The sequence below is a fragment of the Vanrija pseudolonga genome, chromosome 2, assembly GCF_020906515.1.
Source record: "Vanrija pseudolonga chromosome 2, complete sequence".
Lineage (NCBI taxonomy): Eukaryota > Fungi > Basidiomycota > Tremellomycetes > Trichosporonales > Trichosporonaceae > Vanrija > Vanrija pseudolonga.
In genome coordinates this window covers 3,475,489-3,493,935 of record NC_085850.1, presented here as the reverse complement: position 1 = coordinate 3,493,935, position 18,447 = coordinate 3,475,489, and the positions used below count along the sequence as shown (strand labels likewise).

Genomic DNA, 18,447 nt, shown 5'->3' with positions numbered 1-18,447 from the left:
AATCGGCGCGATAATCGCCCCTTTCCATGCGCGCAAGGAGGCGCACGGTAAACGGGCTCGGCCGACGCCGAGACAACGGTGATGGCCGCCCGCCGGCAATCGCGCACGGCTGTCGTGAAACGGAGGGGTGGTGAGCGCCGCGGATACACGTCAGCTGTCAGCGCCGCTGTCGACACGAGGTCCGCTCCCGATCCACCGTCGCTGTCGTCGCCATCAACGCCCAACGCATGCTCAATGCACTGCCGAGGTGCCGCTGCGCCGAAGGGACCAGGCGATTGCCTCTTGCGGAACCGAACACGGAGCTGGGTGGATGGCGATCCCAGGCCGCCCAGAGAACAATAGTGGGCGCGCTAAGTGGCTGTTTGTGGGGCGGGGCGTCGTCTAGCGTACTACGTCGAATCCCGGCGCCTCGGACGCCTCGGAAATTGGGTAACGTGCGCAGTGGTAGTCACGAGCAGAGGGGGGCTTGGGCATGAATTGTGGCCTCGCCTCTTCTCGCCTCGGCACGTCGGCACGACGCCTCACGCACCTTTGGGCGGTGGGTGGGCTAGCCGGATTGTGACGGGCAAGGGCGGCCGTGGAGCTGGCATTCGGTTTTGAGCGTCCATCACGCCTTGTTACGAGCTGTGAACGAGTGCTGGGTGGAGCTGGGATTCGGCGCAGTGGAGATGATGAGGGGGGAGAGAGAAGAAGAGGGGATGGAGGGCGGCGAGCAAGCGAGTATTTGACCGCCGGAAGGTAGGTCGCGCAGCTCACCAACCAACAACCCACCCACCCTGGGCGGTGGTTGCCGCTGGTCGCCGCGTGGCTTGGCCTTGTCGGTATCATGCTTGTCGGTGACACCCTTTGATCCGCGGCGCACTGCGGCGTGTCTCGGGACGATTGCGGCGCTCGGCAGGCCTGTTATCACCAGGTGTGAGTGACTATCGGGGGTGACTATCGGCCCCGCAAGCTCGTCCTCCGACGACGCTATTGCGCAGCCTCTCACTTCGGCTCATCGTGGACTTCTCTCTACTCCATAGCCTTCCTCGCACACGTCCAGACGAGCCACTCATACATGTACTCTACAGTACTGTACAGAAATATTTATGCTAATGTATCTAACCATGCGGGATCCCTCATGTTTGCGGCGTCTACAATTGCGAGCTGATAAACACTCGCTTACCATCCAAACACACCCGAACACCTCCGAGCCGAGTCGAGGCACTCGGTTCGGGTTTGATTTATTTTTTCTGCTCACACACGTAACAGTATTTTCCTGGGACGGGTGAGTCGTGGTTGGCCTAGAACCCCCTGGCCATGACACACCAGATATCGTCGTCCTGGGGTGGGAACATCACGTTGGCGCCCATCGGAGGAGCGTGAGGGTGGGGGTGCATTCCGGGGTCGTGCGGCGGAGGCTGGTGGTGGAGCTGCTGTTGTTGCTGTTGCTGCTGTTGTTGCTGCTGCTGTTGTTGCTGCTGCTGTTGCTGATGCTGCTGAGCCTGCGCCATGATCGGGTGCGGCGCATGACTCCGTGCCCAGTTGTCGGGCAGATTATCAGCGTGGAGGATGGTGTCGCTTTGCGCTGTTTGGTTGAAGTTGGGCGGGGAGAGGGATGTCGCCGACACAGTGTGTCCTGTAAAGTAAAGCTGGGTCTGTACCATCTCTTGTGTCGTCGGCATATCCCACGCAGGAAGAACAGACGTCGACTGAAGGTCAAAAGAATGGGCGCCGGGAGCTGGGGCACCCATCTGCTGCCACTCGGAGCTGACTGAGCCGAGGAGGTTCTTGATAAGGCGATGCGAGGATGCGGGCATGTCGTCTTCAGACATGGATGCGTTGCCACACGCCGCCGAAACCTCTGTAAGAGCTTGAAGAACGCGACCGCGGTCCGTGGGGTCCATCGAGTTGATGTTCTAGACTGTCAGATACGAATCATCAAACTCTCGTCCTACCTTGGTTAGCCACACCGACACAATGGCCAATCCAATCCAGGCATATGCGAAGCAGTGTGTCAAGTACCCGTTGGTGACAAAGTCCTTCATGAACAGTTCGAGGAGGCCGAGCGCGGCTTCAATGGTGTTGGCGAACGTCTGGCTCAACACTCCTGGCTCCTTGAGGTCGAGGCTCTGTCCACTTGACCTGTACCGCGCCGCGAAGAGGAGTCGGTACTCGGCAACGTGGAACCGGAGGACTGCATCACACATCCTGATGGTCGACACCTGGTGTTTCTGGAAACCCCATTCGTCTGGATGCCACTGTCAGTGATCCAAACAGTCGATTGAAGCGGCGAAATAATTCAGGAAAAATTACTCACGGCTCTTCTCCAGCCACTTTGTTCTCCAGCGCTGGAACTCCATTTCGAGCCACTGCAGGCTCCGCGCGTTGGCATGGCTACCGTTCATGCCGGCAAGCATGTCGGAAAACAGCTTTGTGAGCCGCGCATAAGGGACCCAGGGACCGAAGAGGGAGTCACCAGGTGTGGGAAGGTGAGGATGGTCGAGAATCCATTCCGTCGGGTCGTCGATTTCATCGTCGGAAATGATTTTCGGTAGGGAGTGGTGCATGGCCAGGCTGCATCCACCGTCAGCACAAAATTCACAGGGTTGTCACCCGCTCTCATCATGCGGAGACGCACTGGTAGTCTGCCACAATCAAGTCTGGAACCCGAGTCAGTGCCGAGTCACCCGCCACGGCTAAATCGTCGGCCCCACTCACTTAGCCACGTTCGCTCCTTGGCAAGCAATTCCCTAGCCTGCCGCTCATCGCGGGGCAGTGGACGCGGTGCTCGTTGATTAAGACGAAGCTCCTGTGCAAGACGGACAGCGAAGCCCACTCTGCGCCAGCTGGTGGTATCATCTGCCTGGACCCACTGTTAGCCGTTGTTGGAAAAGAAATAGCCACCGCACACAACAATCCCACCTTTTTCCAATGGCACAGAATAAGAATACTCTGCACAACCTCAATATTACACATTCCAAACTCCATGACCTTGCCAAGGAGTCTGTTTGCGATCTGGAGACATGAGGCATACACCTTGGGGCGCAGAATTTTGGCTGCCGCGCACAAGACGGCCGTGTAAAGCAGGCGATTCTTGTTGTATATCCATTCGTGTGTGTGGATCACGGGGTCCAATACGGCGACGGTGGTGTTGAGGTGGGTAAAGTAGCTGTAAGGTTCCCGCGGGGTCAGCTGCCGCTCCTTGGATCCGATGCGCGTATCCAAGGGAAAAAAGAAGCGAGGCTCGCCACACGTGGGACGTGGGACAAGTCACCTGCCCACCGCAACTGCCACTTACAAGTCGAAGAGCTCCAAAGCCTCCTGTTCGGAGAGGTATCCGAAGAGGACAGGGTCTGGGCAATCCTGCTGCGTAACTACGATGCCGCGGCTGAGAATTGATTCGTCGACGGGCAAGTGGTGGGGTCCAGGGAGATAGGCTGAAACCGCCGTCAGGTCTACAGCAAACAAGTCCCGCCACACCTTGGCAAAGCCTGGGCATGCCGGGGGACCATGCAAACAGTGACTCACGGGACTGCGAGTCGTCACCTTCTATGGGAACGACGTGCGAGAACGCAATATCTGTTCGACGTGCGGGGTCGGTGTTATCGCGCATGAATGACTGTGTATGACCGAGCGGCTGGCCGACGACACTGGTGGTGGAGGGATGCGAGTGATTGGTGCGTGTAGGCGAGCGAGAGCGCGAGCGCGAGTGTTTCGAGTCGCCAGAACGCCCTCCGTCGCTGCCATCGATGTGGTGGCCGTCCACAGGGACAGGTTCGGCACCCTCTGGCACCTTCTTTCTCCTACCTCGCCTGTGCTTCTTGTACTCGCATTCGAGGTTCTGGTCCAAGCAGCGCTTGCATGTTGTGTACGCATCAGGAGTGATGCACTTGCGCTGCCGGAGGGTATTAGCCAGGTTATCTAATAGACAATGGCGATCTTATTCATGTCTGAGACAATTGGTCGCAGCAGATCGCAGCAGCCAAAACGGATGTTGTTTTTCCCACTGCAACACTCACTTTTGCAGCACGGCATGCCAGGCAGCTGACCTTGCTGTTGGTCATGTCAGCATGCATATCGGTGGCGACGAGGAGGGCGGCGGCTGCGGCTGCGGCGGTGGCGGAGGCCAGGGTTGGCGGACGATCCCTGCCCGCAGCAAACACCGTCGCGGCACGCCGATCCATCCTCGGACCCTCGGACCATCACTCACGCGCCAGGTTTTGAGAGGCCGTTGATGGGCGACGTCCTCCTCATGCCCGCCAGGTGGGGGGCGCCGTGGTCCAGTAAGCCTGCATCTGGCAGGTAGCCCGCAAGGTCGGGCGGGAGGTGGACTGGCGAAGTCCGGTGGTGTTGCGTCGACGCCATCATCAATGAGCCATGGACAGAGGGGAGGGTAATGTTATCGAGGATGATGGACTGGCGACCCACTTCCGCCGGCGGCTATGAAAGGGGCACAGACGGCAACAGGCACACAGACACCACCGGAAGTGGTACGAGAAGTAGCGAGTGGCGTCGGAGATGAAGCGGCGGAGGTGAGAGGATGAGCGGAGGTGGAGGAAGGGGGGAAGTTGGCGACGACGAGACAAAGTTCGCGGCGTCGTGGGTTTTCTTCGAGCTGCCGGGCTGGGCTCGAGTCTGGTCGGTCGACGGGCGAGCAATGACGAGAATGCACTAGTTGCGTGGCGAGACTAGTGGGTCAGTGAGGTGACGCCCTGCTTTTGATAACGGCGTGTTGTGTATGAGTGATTCTTTGTCATTGACCCAGCGACAGAGTTGCATGCTTGCTACATTCCGAGTGGGAGACGACGAGGGTAAGAGAGAGTGACGACTGACGTCAGGAAATCGCCGCACTGCGGCGTTCAAGTATTCGCCGCCACCTATTCATGCCTTGGGTTGATCCTGCCCCACTAGAGTGTTTTGGCTGCTGACGGCAAGAGAGCCCAGAACAGGGGTTTGGTTTCCCCTGTCCTGTTGGGCTGTGGGCCTGCCTGCCTGGCAAAGCACAACAAGCAGCAAGGCAAGGCGCTTGATGCACAAATCAAGCAAGGCAAGCAAGCAGCGAGCGACCACCGACCCGACAGACCAAGGCTAAACATAGGGAAAACCACAAATCCTTCGGGCCCGCCAGGCGCCCGCTCGCGCACCTTGGCATGAGATGATAATCTCACTCATCAACCTGCGGCACTTGTGACGACTGCCGTTTTCATTTTTCCCGCGGCCGTCTGGTGCGCGCGCGCGCGTGCCCACGTATCGGTCCTGTGCGACTGCGCCGCGCCGCGCCCTCGCCGCGACGCTCAGCCCAGTCGGTCGTCGTGCATTTCAACATAGCGCTTCCTGCCTTGAGCACTGAGTCACTCGTAGTCCGGGCGTTGGTCTGCCGCGTGATTCCGGGTGCATGCACGCCGCCACCATCATCAAGGTGGAAAGAAGGAAGTGGGCCAGCCGTACGGCAATCCGCGGCTCACCCGTCCGGCGCTCCTCCCGGCACTTGTCCTCTGCCACATGAAATCGGGGCGGCGGGCGCACGCATCCTTGCCGTGTGTGCTCCCCCGTCCCATCCCATCCCGCCCGAGTGAAGCCCCGCACGGAGGCGGCGGGGCGGTGCTGACATGGTGCTTGCCTCCGAGAACGTGCTTCCAGTCACGACTTCCGTCGCGCACACGGCGCTCGCGCGCACGCACGCACCCCAGCTGTAAGCTCTCAGGTACTGAGATCAGCTGGCCGATCGACCCGACGGCGGCGCATGTGACCCATGCTAGTTGGACCCGTGCCGAGCAACCCAACTTTCGGCAAGAGGTGAGACAGGCGCGCCCTCTGACCCACTAATGTGGGATGGGTCCTAACAGCGGGAACCGCACCGGTGCAATCACAACCACCCATCTGCTTACTCGGCGACGGGCAAGCATATTGCCGAGGTGGGTGGCAGAGTGCCGATGCCCGAGTAGGCGAACGCAGCACTTGCTGCTGCTGAGGCGGTTGGCTCTGCACACCCATGGCCGCGAGAATGATACGCTCGACGGGCTTGGTTCAGGCTCATCATTGTTATATGAAACGTGGCTGGAGAGAGTCACGTCCCAAGGGTTCTGGACATGGTGATGAATCATAATCGTGCATTGGTATGGACTATAGGGTCGTCAGAGTGACGTGTGTTGTCGATCGTGTAAAGGTAAGGCAAAGCATCCGCGAGCTCTGCCGGCATGTGTTTGCGGGTGTTGTCCGGCCAACCTACATGAATAGCAGGGCGAGGGTGCAGCCAGACACAACAGTTGTGACTGAGGCGATAACGGAGCCAGCGCCGCTGGTTCCAGCCTTTGCCGATGCACTTGCTCCTGCCGCGCCTGCTCCAGCTCCAGTTGCGGAAGATGAGCCAGATGAGCCAGATCCAGAGGAGGCCGCACCCGCAGCAGCCGTTCCTCCGCCCGACGAGGCACCACCGCTCGGCGTCGTTCCCGATGCAGCACCACCGGCAGGAGCCGTCCCGTTTGACGGTGGGCTAGGCAACGACGCCTTGGTGTAATATGGCTTGATCTCGAATGGGTCCGAGGTGGCTACGGCTGAAAGGAAGTTAGCCCATGCCGCGCGTTCCACCACGCTACACTACGCGACGCGATGGGAAGGCTCCATCGCGTGTCGGTTGTTGTTGGTTTGGACTCTACACGGATCGGACCTTCGGCCGGACAACGTCTCTGCCTCGTGCCCCTTCTACCTCTGGCCTAGCTTGCACATGCACATGCAGGCTAGCATCCCGCAGATCTCACTCACTTGCGCCAGTCGAGTGGTCGGCGATGATAACCTCGTACCTCTGTGCGGCGGGGTACTTGAGCCGCTGCTCGTTCGCCGGCGGCGTCCATCTGGACCGTGTCAGTATCAGGATCCATGGGTGGGAACAATGTCTGGGCCTAGCGACTCGTCTGGCGACTCACGAAGCGTATCCTGCGCTTGCGGAGGCTGTGCCGTGTTAGTTCCTTAGCTCGTGTGTGTGTGATAACCTTGGCACGGCACCACAAGGTCGGAGTGAACGAGCGAGCGGCGCGTGCGTTGTGTCCAGTCCTCCGACTCCACGGACGACACCCACCCGAGCCTAGGAGAAACTGCTGCGCTGTGCCAAAGGGATTGTAGACCTTGAAGTCGAGCGTGGCGTCACCACTCCCGGTCCAGGTCACGACAAACGTGCCCTCTTCGACCCCTGCAGCGTGAGCTCTGCACGACGACACAACGGGGCACAGACACCCGCGGCACAGGGAGGCAGGGAGGCACCGACCGGCTCCACCCACAGTAGTCGTTTGCCTTGGGGAACGTGATTGCTACAGGCCCGGCAGCGGGCGCAGCGAGCGCAGAGGCAGCGAGGGCGAGGGCTGCGGTGGCCAAGACGCGCATGATGATACGATGTTAGAGGTAGTGGATGGTGACAACACGCGAGTTCGCGATGTGACACGGTTAGGACGCGACTGCGGATGGTGCCGGCGCGTGCCGGCTGGCTCGATCACGCCAAGACTGGTTCCAATTAAATCGACACTCCTTCGGAAGTGAACAGCCAGTGGCAGCTCCTCAACACTGGCAGGGCAGAACGCTGGAATACATAAGTCACAGTATATTGCTACATAGTTCGCCGTCGGCCGTATCACTCCAACATCCCACTCTCTACTCATGCACAGAGTTCGAGTTGTCCTTGCACGACCAAGGGCCGGTGGTCGCCGACGTCTTGATGAGGTCCTTGACTGAGCCGTACGTGCCCGCGACCATGATGAACGCGCCGACGAGGAACAAGAAGACGTTGAGCGCCGCAGTCCACCTGAGGCGCGAAGTCCGCTCAGCAGGGGGCACGAAGCGGAAGTTGTCGTGCCACCACATGAAGGTGTATGGGATGATGCTGACGCTCGGCTTGACGATGGAGCCGACGAGCGAGATGACGCTCGAGAAGTTGGGGATCGCCTCGGCGATAACGTACGCGACGAGCATGCACCCGGCCTGCAGGCCGAGCCAGGTGGCCCAGTGCACCGGCGTGCTCGAGGTCAAGTGGCGCGACCCTCCGAGGATGCGCACGAAGAGCGCCTTGCCCGCCAGGTGGCCGTACAGCGTCAGGCTGGCGAGCAGGCCGGGGATCGCGATGCCGTAGCACACCTTCTTCATGAGCGGGCCGGCGGATCCGAGCGCTGGCGAGGACACGTACTGCCCGCAGTAGTAGTACACGACTGTGCCGATGGCGACATACACGCCGGTGAGGAACGCCATTGACGAGAGCATGGCGCGCGTGTACTTCTTCGGCTCGCGCATCTCGCTCACGATGCCGAAGAAGGTCGACGTCGCCGAGCCGGCAAACACAATCTGGTTGACGGCGGCCATGGCCTCGGCGAAAGTGGGGTTGCCGAAGAGCTTGACCTCGCGGCCCCAGTCGCCGGTGGGCGGCGCGTCGGCGGGCCGGTCTTGCACGCCAACAGAGACGGCGAGCACGATGACGCTCGTCACGAGGCAGAACAGCCCGACCCACCCGATTGGCGCGACGTGGTTGAGCGTGCGCACCGAGCAGCACAGGAAACCGAAAGCGGCGATGACGGCTACGAAGATGGCCGTGCAGGCGCCGTGGGTCGAGAGGGCGTTGAGCGCGGTGGATAGGGAGATGAGCGCGCCGGCAACCGTGAAGATCATGTCTGGCGGGGCGTCAGCTCGCGCTCCCCCAACTGCCACGACCCCGCTCACCCAGCATGTACATGAGGAAGAAGTACTCGCCCGCCCAGCGCCCGCCGACGATCCGCCCCGCCTCAGTAAGCGTATAGCATTCTGGATGGCGGAGCTTGAAGGGCCCGATCGCGGCGGCGCAGTACGCCACGATGGCCATGACGGCGAGGATGATGAGCACGCCCGGGATGATGCCGAGCACTTGGAACACGACGGGGAGGGTGAGCACCCCGAGCCCGATGTCGGCCTTGGTGATGAGCACGAAGGCTGAGAAGGCGGAGACCTGGGCGGGGCGTCAGCTCCAGCTCTCTCCTCCTCCACTCGCCAACGCCGGTACTCACTGCGCGATAGTTTGGGCCGCTGCCGCCCTGCTCGCCCCAAACGGCGTCGTGCACGACGCCGTCGCCGCCGCTGCCGCCCTTCTCGAGCTCAGCAGCGGAGCCGACGACGGCGTCGGCATAGGCCTTGTTATCTCTTCTCGCCATCGTTCTTTTCCAACGATATGGGGTGGTGTTTTCCAACAGGCTTATCGATAGCGGTCGTGTGTGGGTTGTTGGAAAACAGGCAGCAGCGACTATATGGCGAGCACGGCGGTCGGCGCTGCGTTTTTCCAACGCTGCTGCCAGCTTTTCCAACAGGCTCGACAGAGTTCCAATATCCGAGTCAGCCCGCTGCTGGGGCGCGCTGATTCATTCGTCGTGGCTCTCCGATCGGGGACGGGGGAAAGGGGAGGGGCGAGAGCAGGGTTGTGTACAAGTTATCTCGGTGGACTGGCGGTGGGAGAGAGGATCAGCTGAGATTCAGGGCCGCGGTGTGCAGCAGCAGCGGCAGTAGCAGCAGCGCTGCTGCTCCTCCTCTGCGCCCTCGACTGTGACACAACATAGGGAAGACGACCGACTCAGGACGAGGACACCTCGCTTGACGACCGACGACTGACTCAAGCGGGCATGCTCCGGCGCCGGTGGCCGGAGGCTCGCCGCGGACCCCTTTCCCTCTGCGCGGCCGCACTCCCTCCGAGCAGCGCGGGCTGTCGGCGCTGCTCGGGAGGCGGCGCATGCGCCTGTGCAAAGTCTCCGAAGGAATGGAGCGGACTCGGCGCGCAGCGGCGGATCTGGCGACGGAGTGAAGGCGTCCTGCAGAAAGAAATTTTATCACGCGTCATCATCTTCGCCACTCAGGAACGGGGAAACAATTGACCGACGTCCGATTTGCTTGGTCGCGTGCGCGGGTCGTGCTCTCGTCTCGGTCGTCGGGAAGCACGTATGTACGTTTGTTTGTTTGTGGCTGTGAGCTTGAGCATGAGCATGCATGTTTGAGGTGGCGTGTTGACGTGCGGACCTGTGACGATGCGTCGTTGCGTGCCTCGAAGTGTATCGGATGGATGTTGCCGAGCGACTGGACTTCACCACTGCCCTCCCTGCCGCTTCGTATCAGAGAACATGTCACATCTCATGCTCTCCCGCACGCACACCGTGCCTCTAATCTATGTACACAGGTAGGATGCTGCATTCTCCGGCTAGCACCTGATGACAACGCGTAGGCCCACGCGAGGCAGTCTTTTTTTTGTAAAGTTGAGAACGTAGTAATCCTCTGTATAATCTTGACCTGTATACCCCGCAAACAAACGGCCACCGACAATCTTCTGATACTCATAGTACACCCTGATGTAAGAAAAATGAGGACCAAACGGTCCTCTTGTGGTACACTCTACGCGCCGTAACCCGGCTGCGGGTATAAGGGCATGCCACCAGGGAACGCCATTCTGAAGAGTCAGCGCTGGCCATCTGACGAAGGAGGTAAGCGCCACTCACTGAGGCTGCACAGCAGTCATATCAATTGAAACATCTTGGCCAAAGTCGGCGGGGAGCCACTGGCCCATGGGGGGTGGCGGGTAAGCGGCCGCCGCAGCTGCCTCAGCATTCGAGATGGGCTGGGGCAGGTTGACGACCTGAATCACAAAGCCAGTGCTGAGCGACGCCGAGTTGCCGGCGCCGTCGATGAACTCGGCAGTAGCTTGAACGTGGATAGGAGGGGATGGCTTGTCCGGGACGCCGGTCAGGCGGACACCGTCTTCCCAGTTGAGCCAAGGGGGGAGCGAGCCAGGCGGGGAGGAGAACGCGGGCTTGATGTTGGCGGACGGCGCCATGGGGTCCCAGATCTTGGGCTCCCACTCGAAGCGCATGTTGACAACACTGAAGGGTTAGCTCATGGACAGAGGAGGAGAAGAGCCCAACTCACGCAAACGTCGCCGGGCTGCCAATGATGCGGCGCTTGAATGGGCGGAACACCCAACCGCCACCAGGGAGCTTCTTGGCATCAACGTGCCAAATGTGGTTGCCCTTCGACTTGGCCTTCTTGCCGTCGGCATTGAATCTCGAGATGAGTTCCTGGTGCCAGAGGTAGACCTTGACCTTCTTGACAGACATGGTCTCCTCGCTGATACCGCGCGCCTGGAGCTCCTCGTGGAAAGCATTGGTAAACGCCTGGATACGGAATTTGAAGGGGCGGTAGTCGGGCGACTCGTCGAGACGCTGCATCTTCTTGGGCATGAGCACCTGGTGGAGCTTCTCGCCCTTGGAGTCGCAGATGTCGAGATCCGAGCAGACCTTGTTGAGGAACTCGTTGAAGATGACATCGAGCTGCTTCTTGACATCGTCGGGGATGATCACACCGGAGGATGGGCCGACCTCAACCATGTCGGGACCCGCAGAGCTACGCCTCCTCTTGGGTCGACGAGGGGCAGTCTCGTCGTCAGTATCGGCGCCGTTGTCATCATCGTCATCGTCATCGGCAGGCGAGCCCTGGCGGGACTGCCAGGCGGAAGGGGGCAGGCTGACGCTAGACGTCATGCCGAACGCCGGCTGCTTGTTGTTGACGGACGAGCTTCGCGCACGCGCAATGGGGCGGCCATCGGCGCGCTTCTCGTTGCCGGCCTGCTGCTGAGCAACAGATGCGGCATGCGCAGCCGCTGCCTGAGCCTCAGCCACCTGCTGAGAATGGACGGCGTGAGCATGAGCCTGAGCGACAGCTTGCGCCTGCGCCTGAGCCTGTGCTTGTGCCTGCGCTTGCACTTGGGCTTGGGCTTGGGCTTGCTGCTGCACTTGGTGGGCATGGACAGCCTGGCCATACGCTTGGGCTTGTGCTTGTGCTTGGGCTTGCGCCTGAGCCTGAGCTTGGGCTTGGGCATGAGCTTGAGCATAGGCCTGAGCTTGGGCTTGGGCTTGAGCCTGCCCCTGGGCGACTTGAGCAGCAACCACAAATTCCTGTGCTTGAGCCTGCGTGAGCCCATCGGCTGTCATGGGGGTGACGGGGGCGCCGGTGGCAGCGGCAATGGCGGCAGAAGCAGCCGAAACACCATCAGGCAGCCACTGAGCATACTGCTTCGGGCTGGCGGCCCGCGATGGAGGCAATAACGCCAGAGGCGATGATACCACTGGGGCGTGACCGGCAATAGCAGTCTGGAAATTGGCGGTAACAGGCGTGGTCGGCAAAGCGGCTTGTGGGGTCGGCTGCTGCATCTGTCCCGGGATCGGGTAGTGCTGGTGGACCAACTGGGCGCCAGGAACAGCAGGCAGGTACTCGTTGCGACCCATGATGCTGCCAGGCGCAGCCATAGTGACTGGCGAGCTGACTGCGGATGGGACGAGGGTCACCGGAGTCTGACCAACAGGCAGCGAAGGCAGGAGTTGTGGAATGGGCTGAGGCGCAACTGGGTTGACGGGAATAGCAGGAGTCACTACGCCCGAAGGAATGCCCGTGGTCGCCTGAGGCGAGTAGCTATGTGGCGACAGAGCCTGGTTTGAGCCAGACGCCGGTGTTGATTCGCGCGGCGTTTGACTCGGCCCCACACCGAGATCGCTGGCCTTCTCGAGCTGGTTGCTGATCTGGCCAAGAGCTTCTGGGAGGCGGTCTTCTTGTCCACGGAGCAGGGCCTCCTTGGCGCTTTGTGCCTGGCTCACAATGGTGTCGAGCATTGTCAAACGTTCCAAGGTGAGCTTGTCGACATCTGAAACGCCGCCAGCAGCGGCGACAGCTGCAGCAGCTGCAGCTGCGCTCTCAGATGACCGCCTGCTCGAGCCAAGCTGAGAATTTTGGGCCGAAATGTCCTCCATGGTGACGTCTAATGACGACTGCGCACTGGGGATAAGACGTTCGGATTTTGTTGCGGCGACCACGGGCGAGCCGGCCAGCGGTGACGACGATGGTGAGCCGTTGTGGATGGCGCTGAATGACAAGTGCGACGGTACCGCCGAGACGGGGGCCGAGGCGAGGGTAAGGCCATTGACCTGATGCGATTGCGTGAAAGCCTGGGGAGGGAATGGTGCGGCGCCTTCGGGCATGGACGAAATGCCGCTCACGGTGGCTCCACGTTGTCTACCGGGAGCGGCACCGAGTGCAAACTGCTGCTGTTGTCCATTGTAGAAGACGCCACGGACTGGACTGGACGGCTGAGACGCTGGAAGGCGGTATCCAAAGGTGGCCGAGGTGGAGGGCGCAGTCAAAGGAGCCGCTCCCTGGGCGACAGCGGCAGCATGGAGAGCTGCGGCCTGGGCTGCCTGGGCATTGGGGTCCGTAAGGGCGTCGGGAGGGGCCGAGAGAGCAGCGTCGGGGAACTGGAAGTAGTCCTCGGCTGGATCTGCGGTAAAAGACGACAAGTCGCCGGAAAATGGGTCGCCAGAAGGAACCAAAGAAGCTGGCGACAGGCCTGGCGCAAGCGCCGCTGCTGTTGAGGCAATGTTCAGGCTCAGGTTTGCCCGGCGAACCTGCGTCGCAGAGGGGGAATCACCACCCGCGCTCTCGGACGAGGGGGGAAAGTACTCCCCCCCTGCTTGGGAATCGGTAAGAGAATCTATTCTGCACAGCACGTCAGGTACATTCCGATTGCAGGGGATTTGCTTTTGTGTGTGTGTGTTGGTACTTACGTGGCGGGGGATGGGGGTGAACTCTGCTGAGCTCCGATCCACACGTCGGCCTTGACGCCGCAGGATCCCCTGCTATCTGCGAAGAGGGGGTCTTGAAAAAAGGTTTCTTGTTGCTGCTGATAACTCAACGGCGACGTGTAGCCTGCCGAAAAGGAATATGCCGGGTTTGGCGGAGTGGACGTAATATTGGCTATCACAGAGTCGAGGCTAAGCGGAGGGGTCAGTCTCTGTTGCTGATAATGGGGCTGATAATGGGAAGCTGGATATTGAAGCTGCTGCCAGTGTATGGGCGATGTGGTGGGAGAAGTGTCGCGCGCTCGTGTGCGCTTCGGTCGGCGACTCATGGTGGCCGGATGGAAAGGGGTGCAGGACAATGAGGATCGGGGAATGGAGGAGGAACAAAGAGTTGAGAAATAGGTGAGAGGGGAGCATGGTGCAGATCGTGGCTGGGAGGAAAGAGCGCGCGCATGGCAGAGGCACACGACACATGTCTGTAACGGGTGGTGGGGGGGACCGTACAGTCGGCAGCCGCTTCTGTGTGCATGCTGCTGCTGCGGCTGGCGACGGCGCTAGGCAGACTAACACGAGGACGCGGCGGGTGTCAAGGGGAGAGAGAACCCAACGCGTCTGTGTCGTCTGATGCAACACCGCTTTGTCCTACTTTTAACCCGACCCATTCCTCGACTCTTCGTGCACACTAGTGTGTCGAGAGCATCTCACTGCGGTCCGCATTGATGTGTGATGCTTGGCCGCTTCGGTGCCCGGTGGACCAGTCACGCCTGCCTTCCCTGGAGCTAGGGGTATAGAGCACGGGTGACGGCGGTTGAGAGAAAAGAGACAAGGGGGTAGAGGGGGACGCGCGCAGAACAGACCAGCGCTTCTGCAGCCATCACTTGCCGAGATGACAAGCGATCATGACTTGATCGTGATGATCGTGATGGGGGGGGGGGGTCCAAGAACTCACCTGTTGCCTCGACGGACTCCCGGTTATCAGCGAATCTGGCGAGTTGAACTTTTGGTTGCCGTGACGACGCTCAAACAAGTGGGGGAATTGACAGTTTGGATATTCGCTGCGACTGCTCAGTCGTTATCGAGTGACTGGATGAGAGGCAATTGGCGCCCAAATGTGTAGGAAGGATGGTGGGAATACCAAGGGATTGGTATACTGGCTGGCGATCAGGGCACAACTGACGAGGCGAGGCGAGGCGAGGCAAAGTGCGGGATGCCGTGCGTCGAGTTGAAAGTGTGCGACCAAGCGCCAAAGGAAGGCCAGTCGAGACGATGGGGGAGGAGGGAGAAATGAAAGGAGTCGAAGCGCGATCGATCCGTGCTTTCTTGCTTGTCAACGTTACACGCTCCACGATTTATCGCTGGCGCGTTCTACGTTGATTCAAAAGGGTCGCGCCGATGTGACACTTTCTTGGTCGAGTGAGGTTAGTAGGCGCGGCGAGGCAGTAAAAGCGAGGAAGGAAGCAAATCGCCGAGGAACCGTAATCGTAACTTGATCGGCTGATATATGGCGGCGGGGCGGAGCGGGTTGGTCGGTCGTCGAGATGATGACACGGGAAGTCGAATTTCTGTACACGCGGTGGACAAGGCGTCGACCACGGGTTCTGAGCAACGGAAGACGTTGTCGAGCGAAGAAGGTGAACGAGTGTGTCGGTGAATGAACTGGCTGGGTCACGACTTTTTCGGACGGTGTTCGGGCGATATTGTCGTTTGGGTTGTCGGCACCGATAATCTATAGGGTTGGTAGTCGTCGACTGTGATCGAAAGAGCGTGTGTCGAGTGCGCACAGAGTCACGAGCAAAGCGAGTGTGGTGAGGGGGCGATAAGAAGCAGGTCGGGTCAAACTGCAGGGGGGTGCGAAGGGTGTTGGTGATAGATAGCAGCGAAAGCCGCAGGCTGGCTGGCTACCGGCTGGGTATGCGGGCTCTAGGCGGACGGACCGGCGGTCGAGCGCTCTGGCAGAGTGGCTTGGTGCTGCTGCTCTCTTGCCGTGAGGGGCCGTGCGTGCAAGCGTGCGTGCGAACGGTGCGAACGGTGCGTGCGGTGCGTGATGTATGGCGTCGATGAACAATGGGTGGGGTGGGGGTGTAGAAAGGAGAACAGGAAAGAAGTCGGCACCTTGACTGACGCCGGTGCAGTTGAACGAGGAGAGCGGCCTCCTACAGACGATGGATGGGCGTTGGGGTAGTATCGAGCTGACAGAGGTAGCGAGCGAGGGCGGCAGCAGACCCACGAGCGAGCAGCATCAGCGGCGGCGGTAGCAGTTGTGGGCGGTGGCAGATGCAGGCAGCAGGAAGGCAGGCAAGCAGTCAGGCAGGTAAGGCAGGCGGCGCAGGCGGTGGTAGCCATAAGGACCCAGGTCAGGACCACACTTCAAAATGGCTATGTCAGGACAGCGCTGATGCAAGAGCTCGAAAGGGAGAGGACAGGACTTGGTGAGGCTGAAGCTTGCGGAGGAGGGCACAAGACCCAAGGAAAACGGACGAAACTGCCAAACCGCCCCAGGGCAGGCTACCAGGACACAGGCAGCTTGCAACTCGGAAAGAGTCTACGGCCAAGGGTCCACTTTTTTTTTTCTTCCTTGTACCACACGGGTCCATGGCGGAGGGCACAACGTCAGAGGCGCATGGGCAAGGGCTTGGGGGCTGCGCTGACCCAGATGAAGAGAGACTTTTTTCTGCCCCGTCTTTGGGTTTGCCTGCTCCCGAGCTAGAGGGCGGCGGAGAGCGACCGACGGACTTTAGATCAAGCCAACCTAACATGCCTATTAAGGGAAGAAGCTACTTTCCTATGCGCTCCACCCTGAGGCGAGTCGTCTTCGGTTGCAGGTAACAGCGCACCGAAGGCGACAGAGTGCCACATTGTGTCGCCGAAACGAGTAAACGGCGGCCGTTGCAAAAGGTGGGCAAGAGGACAAGTGCAAGCCAGAAAACGGGCGGGCGAGGGAAACCTACGCCTCCCTCAGGGTGGGCGAGGCAGTGGCAGTGGCAGTTGAGGAGGCAAAGCAGCCCGCGCGAGGCAGCGCAGCGGTAGAACCGACAAAAGTTCCCGCCCTATGCCCAACTCCTGAATCCGTGCCTCCCCTCCCTGGGCCCGGTCCTGACGGTTCCTTGTCGCCTCCAAGCCCCACTGGGCCACTGAGCGATTATCTCAAATCCTCAAATCCGCCGTTCTGCCACAAGGCAAGTTGGTCGGTCGGTCGGTTGTGAGCTGGCCAGCCGGAACCACTAGCCTAGTGCATGCTTGTGCAACATCAAATCGGCGGCGCGGCGCGGCGTGGTGCAGAGGCGCGGCGGTGAGGCGCCAGTGCAGCGCTCAAGCCTCCCCCTTTGCTCGCTCGCTCGCCAGGATGACGATACCCCCCTGGCCATGTCGTCAGCCCCGCGGCAAACCTTGCACACTTGTCTGTTCTGTTTGAAACGCCCGTTCGGCCACATGTGGTCATGAAATCGCCAAGTCGCGGGACGGCAGCACGCTCGAAACAACTAACGAGAGACATGCGATATCAGTCAGACAAGTCGAACGGCGTACCTTTTTTACTCTCTTCCCCTCCTGCCTGGCCTCCTCCCCCCTTGCGCTGCTCGAGCGCTGCACGGCAATGTTATCGGCAGCGGACGCAACCGAGAGGCAACGAGAGGGGAGACGCACTTGTCCACTTGGAGCAAGCTGATCGGCGGGCGATTGGATATCGCGGCCCAGCCCAGCCCAGCCCACACTGACTGACTGACCGAGTGAGCGAGCAGCATGCTGCTGCGTTCATCTGCTGCTCGACTGTCGCTGTCGTGCTCTTGCGTTGCGGCCCCGCGCGGCTCCCGCACATTCCTGAGCGCGGAGGCTGCTCGCTTGTTTCCAATCTGCAATCTGCAGATGACGCCGCGTGCTGCTGAACACCAACGGCAGCAGCTACAGCAGAGATCGCGGCGCGGGCAGCATAAGCCCGAGGCGGAAGAAACCAAAAGGTAGGAACAGGTGGGGGAGGGCAGATCAGTTACATCGGGCGAAAGAAAGAATCGCTGCCGCTGTCGCCCAGCAAGCCTGCAAGCCAGCGCCGCCGCCCCTTCCAACCACCCGGCGGGGGTGTGAAAGAGGCGCCTTCGCCTCGCGGCCAGACGCCTTGCCGCGGGCTCTGTTGCAGGCCGCCTCCTTGCCCCATTCTCTCCAAAGCTCGTCGTACTTGCCCTCCCTCTCCTGTCTTGTTCCAGTGAAACGCTCAAGCCCTCACATACCTCCCTCCGCATTCGCATCCGACGGGGTCGAGGACCTATGGCGTGCTGCTTGGCCGCCGCAACCGCGTTGTTGCCCAGTCACCGCCCGTGTCAGAACGATGGGGTAGAGACTTGTGGCGTCGGCCACCCAGCCCTATCTCTCTTGTCAGATACCTCGATACCCTGAAAGAAGCCACAGTGGGACAAACGACCGCGGCGGCGGAGGCGGAGGCGGCGGCTGTCGCGACGCCACAGTTTGTGGCTTTTAGCCATCTCTAGTCATATCTCGTGCGACCGCTGCGGCGGCTGTGGCTGCGGCTGGCTACGTGTCACGCACGCATGGGTGGAAACGAATTATTGTACATGCATGGCGATGAGTGTGTGGTGGTGGTGTGATGGAGCTGTCAACCAATCGCCAGGCCCCTCGCAATTGAGCCCTTCATCTTGCGTGGCCGGCCTAGCGGTGTGCGTTGTCGTCGCGATTGTGCGCCTGTCGGCTATGTCCCCTTCCCGCGGAGTACCCTTCTGTGCTTCTCTCTGTTATCGTGCGTGCGCCTAATACCGCACTTCTGCCAGAGGCTCCGCCTGGATCTCTGAGTAGTCGATGGTCGCATCCTTGTCTTCATCCACTTCCGCAACGAGGGCCCTGGAAC

The 18,447-nt window shown here is 60.5% G+C and overlaps 4 protein-coding genes across 6 annotated transcripts; all 4 read right to left on the bottom strand.

Moving 5' to 3' along the window:
* Window positions 1-1,283: 1,283 nt before the first annotated feature.
* priB_3 (Protein priB) lies at window positions 1,284-4,717 on the bottom strand (the record flags this gene model as incomplete). Its single annotated transcript, XM_062769618.1, has 10 exons — window positions 4,193-4,717; window positions 4,002-4,035; window positions 3,511-3,877; window positions 3,281-3,419; window positions 2,905-3,151; window positions 2,701-2,845; window positions 2,621-2,642; window positions 2,300-2,556; window positions 1,953-2,230; window positions 1,284-1,898 (listed from the first exon to the last, which is right to left on the bottom strand). The coding sequence occupies exons 1-10, from the start codon at window positions 4,348-4,350 to the stop codon at window positions 1,284-1,286; spliced, it is 2,262 nt and encodes a 753-aa protein (XP_062625602.1). The 5' UTR covers window positions 4,351-4,717.
* A 1,364-nt stretch (window positions 4,718-6,081) lies between these two features.
* LOC62_02G003090 (uncharacterized protein) lies at window positions 6,082-7,367 on the bottom strand. 2 transcript variants are annotated; one of them, XM_062769616.1, is made up of 5 exons: window positions 7,257-7,367; window positions 7,058-7,168; window positions 6,906-6,930; window positions 6,745-6,833; window positions 6,082-6,536 (listed from the first exon to the last, which is right to left on the bottom strand). In XM_062769616.1, exons 1-5 carry the CDS (start codon window positions 7,357-7,359, stop codon window positions 6,208-6,210), a joined length of 657 nt encoding a protein of 218 aa, XP_062625600.1. In that variant the 5' UTR covers window positions 7,360-7,367; the 3' UTR covers window positions 6,082-6,207. The 2 variants fall into 2 exon arrangements, with proteins under 2 accessions (XP_062625600.1, XP_062625601.1); XM_062769617.1 differs by having other exon boundaries at window positions 6,082-6,833.
* Window positions 7,368-7,540: 173 nt separating this feature from the next.
* On the bottom strand, window positions 7,541-9,456 carry mtr_1 (N amino acid transport system protein). The gene is made up of 3 exons (XM_062769615.1): window positions 9,000-9,456; window positions 8,680-8,941; window positions 7,541-8,630 (listed from the first exon to the last, which is right to left on the bottom strand). Exons 1-3 carry the CDS (start codon window positions 9,141-9,143, stop codon window positions 7,624-7,626), a joined length of 1,413 nt encoding a protein of 470 aa, XP_062625599.1. The 5' UTR covers window positions 9,144-9,456; the 3' UTR covers window positions 7,541-7,623.
* Window positions 9,457-10,109: 653 nt separating this feature from the next.
* LOC62_02G003088 (uncharacterized protein) lies at window positions 10,110-15,835 on the bottom strand (the record flags this gene model as incomplete). Of its 2 annotated transcripts, XM_062769613.1 has the most annotated exons (8): window positions 10,110-10,420; window positions 10,470-10,850; window positions 10,897-13,512; window positions 13,581-13,787; window positions 14,773-14,960; window positions 15,070-15,321; window positions 15,377-15,489; window positions 15,823-15,835. In XM_062769613.1, the coding sequence occupies 8 exons, from the start codon at window positions 15,833-15,835 to the stop codon at window positions 10,366-10,368; spliced, it is 3,825 nt and encodes a 1,274-aa protein (XP_062625597.1). In that variant the 3' UTR covers window positions 10,110-10,365. The 2 variants fall into 2 exon arrangements, with proteins under 2 accessions (XP_062625597.1, XP_062625598.1); XM_062769614.1 differs by lacking the exons at window positions 14,773-14,960; window positions 15,070-15,321; window positions 15,377-15,489; window positions 15,823-15,835 and adding an exon at window positions 14,063-14,124.
* Between the last annotated feature and the right edge of the window lie 2,612 nt (window positions 15,836-18,447).